The sequence below is a fragment of the Cibotium barometz genome, chromosome 54 (genome assembly GCF_041138505.1).
Source record: "Cibotium barometz isolate CiBa-2024 chromosome 54, ASM4113850v1, whole genome shotgun sequence".
Lineage (NCBI taxonomy): Eukaryota > Viridiplantae > Streptophyta > Polypodiopsida > Cyatheales > Cibotiaceae > Cibotium > Cibotium barometz.
The window spans coordinates 35,942,937-35,947,487 of NC_141099.1; the positions used below are offsets into that span (position 1 = coordinate 35,942,937).

General features: G+C 44.2%; 1 protein-coding gene across 1 annotated transcript; it reads right to left on the bottom strand.

Moving 5' to 3' along the window:
• Positions 1 to 834: 834 nt before the first annotated feature.
• Positions 835 to 2,637, bottom strand: LOC147608093 (fasciclin-like arabinogalactan protein 8). The gene has a single exon (XM_086789757.1). The coding sequence runs from the start codon at positions 2,481 to 2,483 to the stop codon at positions 1,149 to 1,151; it is 1,335 nt and encodes a 444-aa protein (XP_086645883.1). The 5' UTR covers positions 2,484 to 2,637; the 3' UTR covers positions 835 to 1,148.
• Positions 2,638 to 4,551: the final 1,914 nt, after the last annotated feature.

A 4,551-nucleotide genomic window follows, 5' to 3' on the forward strand; every position in this document is an offset into this window, starting at 1 on the left:
TTGAGCTATATCACGCAGTGCAGGCCCAAGCCAGGGGGAGACCAACTACTTCTACCCATACAGTACAAGCATTCTGTAGGCTTTTATTGACATCAGAATAACGGATCAAAGGGAAAGACATGTACCAGACGTTGCCCAAAGAACAAAGGCCCTTTAGCAAATAATTCAAAGATTGATTGGCCCTTAATAAACAGAACATTGAAGAAGCCTTTTCCCAAGTAAAAGATCTTAGAAACAACACAGTCATGCAAGATACTCTCCTGGAGCCATCTTCCTAATTCACCCTTCGAAAGAGGCTTACCTAGACAAAAGATCAATACGGTGCACATCGAAAAAACAGACCTATTTGGCTTCTGACAAAATCCTAGTTAAGCTTCAAACATAGCTTATTTTTCACTTGATCACGGAGTCTCTCATTCAACCAATCTGGCACGCACTTCCTCTTAGAACACTCCGCCTTAATGTCATCCCCTCGGCGCTTCATCTCCTCCTCAGCCTCAGCCTCCGGATCCCAGTCCCCCCATCCATTCGCTCCCTCTTCCTCACCTTGATGCCATTCCCTACATGGCTCCGCCATGCAAGACCCGGGTAGTTGACCACCCGTCAACATACAAGGGACATGCACTCGCTCATGTGGATTAAGAGTGCCACTAACCCACTACACACCTGCATGCGCCACACGTCACGCTCGAATCGATCCGTTCCTTCCACTCCGTCCTCTCTTTTAATCAGTTAGCCATTGTCAACAAGATCCATTACTCCCAAAGAGTGCTATAAATCTCCAGAACCTTAATATCCATTAATACTAATCAGTTAGCCATTGTCAACACGATCCATTACTCCAAAGAGTGCTATAAATCTCCAAAACCTTAATATCCATTAATACTAATAAGTTAGCCCTTGTCAACACGATCCATTACTCCTACCAAGAAGCTTACCAACGCTTTCCTTATGTAGTATTACTCGTACAAAAACATGTAATATGGTGGATTTATGCCGGGGTGGGGGAAATACAAAATGCAAACTGGTGGAGAAAACTGTGTTGCCACTAGACAAGGGCAACTAACTAGTACACGTAGATGCCCTTGTGTGTGTAAGCTGCATATTAAAGAATGAAATGAATGTATTGAGGGCAAAGTGGCTTAGGATCATATCAAAAAGAGGAAGGCATGAGCTATGAAGAAGGTGACGATGGTGAAGTGCATGGCAGTATCAGAGGAGCTGGTGGGGCTCTCCGGTGACGACGCTTCTGGACCGTTGGATGGTGCAAGGCCTGGCGTGAACGTCTCCAGAGGAGGGGCCGGTGGTGATGAAGCTGGAACTGATGTGGGCGACTCCCCTGGCGTTGATAGCACAGGAGAAGGCGATGGTGAACTTGAAGAAGAAGACGGCGGCTTTGGCGACTGAGACTTCGACGGTGTCGCTGCTAGCGCTGTCGGAGACGGCGCTGCTGCTAACGGTGCCTGAGCTTGCGCCCCGAAAATCTCTGTCGCACGCAGAACAGAACCGAGCACGAAAATGGCCACCGGGTTGTTGGAGTAGAGCGTTCCAGTAATGGGTACTTTGTTGGAGCCCGCGTCTATAGTAATAATGCCGGACTTGCTCTGCGACATCGTCACCGTGAAGGCTGCCCCGCCGGAGCCACTGGCCAATGTGGCCTGTGGGCCGCTTGCCGTGGCCAGCTCCTCCGTCGGAAAGAAGGACCCGATGGCGTGGAACTCCATCAGAGCCACCAGTTGGGCTTTGGTAAGGCGGTTGAAGGCGTCGGAGTCTAGGTGTTCGAAGGCGGCGTTTGTCGGAGCGAAGATCGTCACCCCAGGCGGAGTGTCGTGAGACTGAAAGACTTTATCGACGCCAGTTGACGTGAGCAACGACACAAACCGGGTGAAGTTACCGGCTTGTGAGATGATCTGGGTGATGTTTACCGGCGGCGGGGCCGGGCCACCGATGCCGGATGGCACAAGGACGGCGTCGACGGCCAGCAAGCTGATGTTGAAGGGGAAAAGCTCTAGGGCAGAGACTACAGTGGCGAAGGTAGTGGTCCCTGAGTGGCGGATTTTGATGACATCGGCGGTACTGGTGATGTTAACGAACCCGTTCTCACCGGTGGCCAAGCCGGTGGTCTGGAAAAGGGTGGTGATGGTGGCGGAACCACCGGACAATGAGCGCATCTTGGCGGGATCCTCGTAATCCAAGAGCACGTGAAAGCTAAGAATGTTGAACATCTTTTGGCGGTCAGGGGCTGAGCCTTGGGTGGACAAGAAGGCGTCCATGACGCGGTTGGGTGGACAAAGAACTGTAATGGTTGTCCGGCTGTTGATCTGGGCTGCGACGCCGTATCTGGACAGAAGCCCGTTTAAGGTAGAGTAGTCGGGGTGGTTGTCGAGAAGAGTTGTAACGTTCTGGAAGGCAGCAAGGCAGCAGGTGGCGGCGGAAAAGGCGAGAAAGAGGAGCAGAAGCGGGTGGCAAGGGTGGCGTTTCATGGCTGCGAAGCTTCTACGACAAGATCTAGGCTGGTGGTGTGGCTTGTGAAGAGGGAGGCGCTAGTAGCAGACAATGTAGCCCTCGGTCCCTTATTTAAGTTTGAGCGCCCGCTAGCGCTGCCGTCAACCAACGGCTTCTCTTAACGGCCGGCACGACTCCCGTCTGTCCATTTCCCCGCACTATGGCGACCTTTAAATAATTACCTGGCGGGCCTTTTTGAAAAAAATTATCATCCCTTGCATGCTTTCCATCATCCATAACATCCCTTACACCCTCTATGGTCCACCATTATCATTTCAAATTTCAACTTTCCTTTCCTTTTCACAAAACAATTCCCAATGCCTCTTTGCCCTTTCTTTCTTATAAATTTCTATTATTTCGGGAATTTATTAATTCACATCTTTTAGCTCTGCTATTTGGAGAAAATATATATTTTTTCCAACCACTAAGATGTCTTGGCCTCACACATCAAAAATGGTTTTATAATTGATTGTTGTAAAATCTTAGCCTTGGATTTCAAGGTGATCCAAAATTTCAAGTGGTTTTTGTCAATTGATATCAATCGTGAAAAATATGCTAAAGGAAGAGTGCTACCTAATGGTCCATTACCTTCATCATCCAATGTAGCTTAAGTCTCTCTAATACCTTGAGGCTCCTACGTTACCTTCATCATGTGATGTTACTAGAGTCTCTATAATACCTTGAGGCTCCTACATTACCTTCATCATGTGATGTTACTAGAGTCTCTATAATACCTTGAGGCCCTCATTTCCTTATGCTAGGAATGGCACTCTTTCGTCATTAAAACACGGTCCAAACATGCAAGCCTTTAACTAACAATATAATGTGTCTTAGAGATCATGCTTTTCAATAAAGCCAATGATACAATGAACATATGGTTTGCTCACTTTTATCTCTTTCACTATATTTTGTAATGAGAGCTTACAGATCAACTCTATTTGTTAGCCATAATGCAAATCTAGAGCACTAAAATGCAAATCTAAGAGCACTAAAATGCAATCCTAATTGGGCATATCAAGTAGAAACAAGCAACGTGGAGCACAACAGAAATTAACATAGCATCCTTTGAGAACAACGATACTATGAGTTTTTCTCAAAGCTCATTAGCATAATTCTCCCTTATACTTTCCTTGATCAAAAGTGGTGAGCTTCTTAATTATGGGAAGAATCAAGCATTATATGTGGTCTTGAATTCTCATAATGGACTGGAAGTTTGCTGATGTATCTTTCTCTAACAAAAAACTTATGAATATGGAAAGAGTATGTTTTCTTGTCATGCCATGTAAAAAGCACACCTAGGTATTTTCATCATTCTAATAATTTAATATGATAATATACATAATAAAACATGACTACAAATTTTACAAAGTTTCTTCTTGTGATTAGAATAATCAATATTCATTACATTGAGAAAATTAAGCAAACCAAGAAACTTGGTTGCTTGTGATAGAAGTAAAACCTAAAACTTCAATTCTATTTTAGTTCTTTTTTTAGAAGCTTGCTTGTGAGAGTATACATGAGAGAGATAGAGAGAGATAGCTTGGAAACAAAAAAAATAGAGTTTTTAAAAATGAAAAAAACTTTATATATATAGTTGGTTCCAATGTAACTTATTCTTCCGTACTAAAGAATGCCTACATTCTAAGAGAAGGCCTTGGAACATTGATATTCATAAGGTGTTTGAAGTTTTAAAAAATGAGTATGGCAAGCTAAAAGCATGGGGAGGTGTGGTATTTGACAATAGAGAGAGAGAGAGAGAGAGAGAGAGAGAGAGAGAGAGAGAGAGAGAGAGAGAGAGAGAGGAGAGAGAGAGAGAGCTTGGAAACAAAAATTAGCATTTTCATAAATGAAAAAATATGCTTTATATTTATAACTAGTTCTAATGCAACTTATTCTTCCGTACTAAAGAATGCCCACATTCTAAGAAAAGGCACATGAACACTTATATATGTAAGGTGTTTGTACTAAAGAAAATGAGAATGCAAGCTTAAAGCATGGGGAGGTATGATCTTTGAGAGTTGCAAAGTTTATATGTATTAGACACTC

What these genes read in the sequence shown, in the direction of transcription:
- LOC147608093 (XM_086789757.1), bottom strand. Translation starts at nt 2,483, where the DNA reads ATGAAACGCCACCCTTGCCACCCGCTTCTGCTCCTCTTTCTCGCCTTT.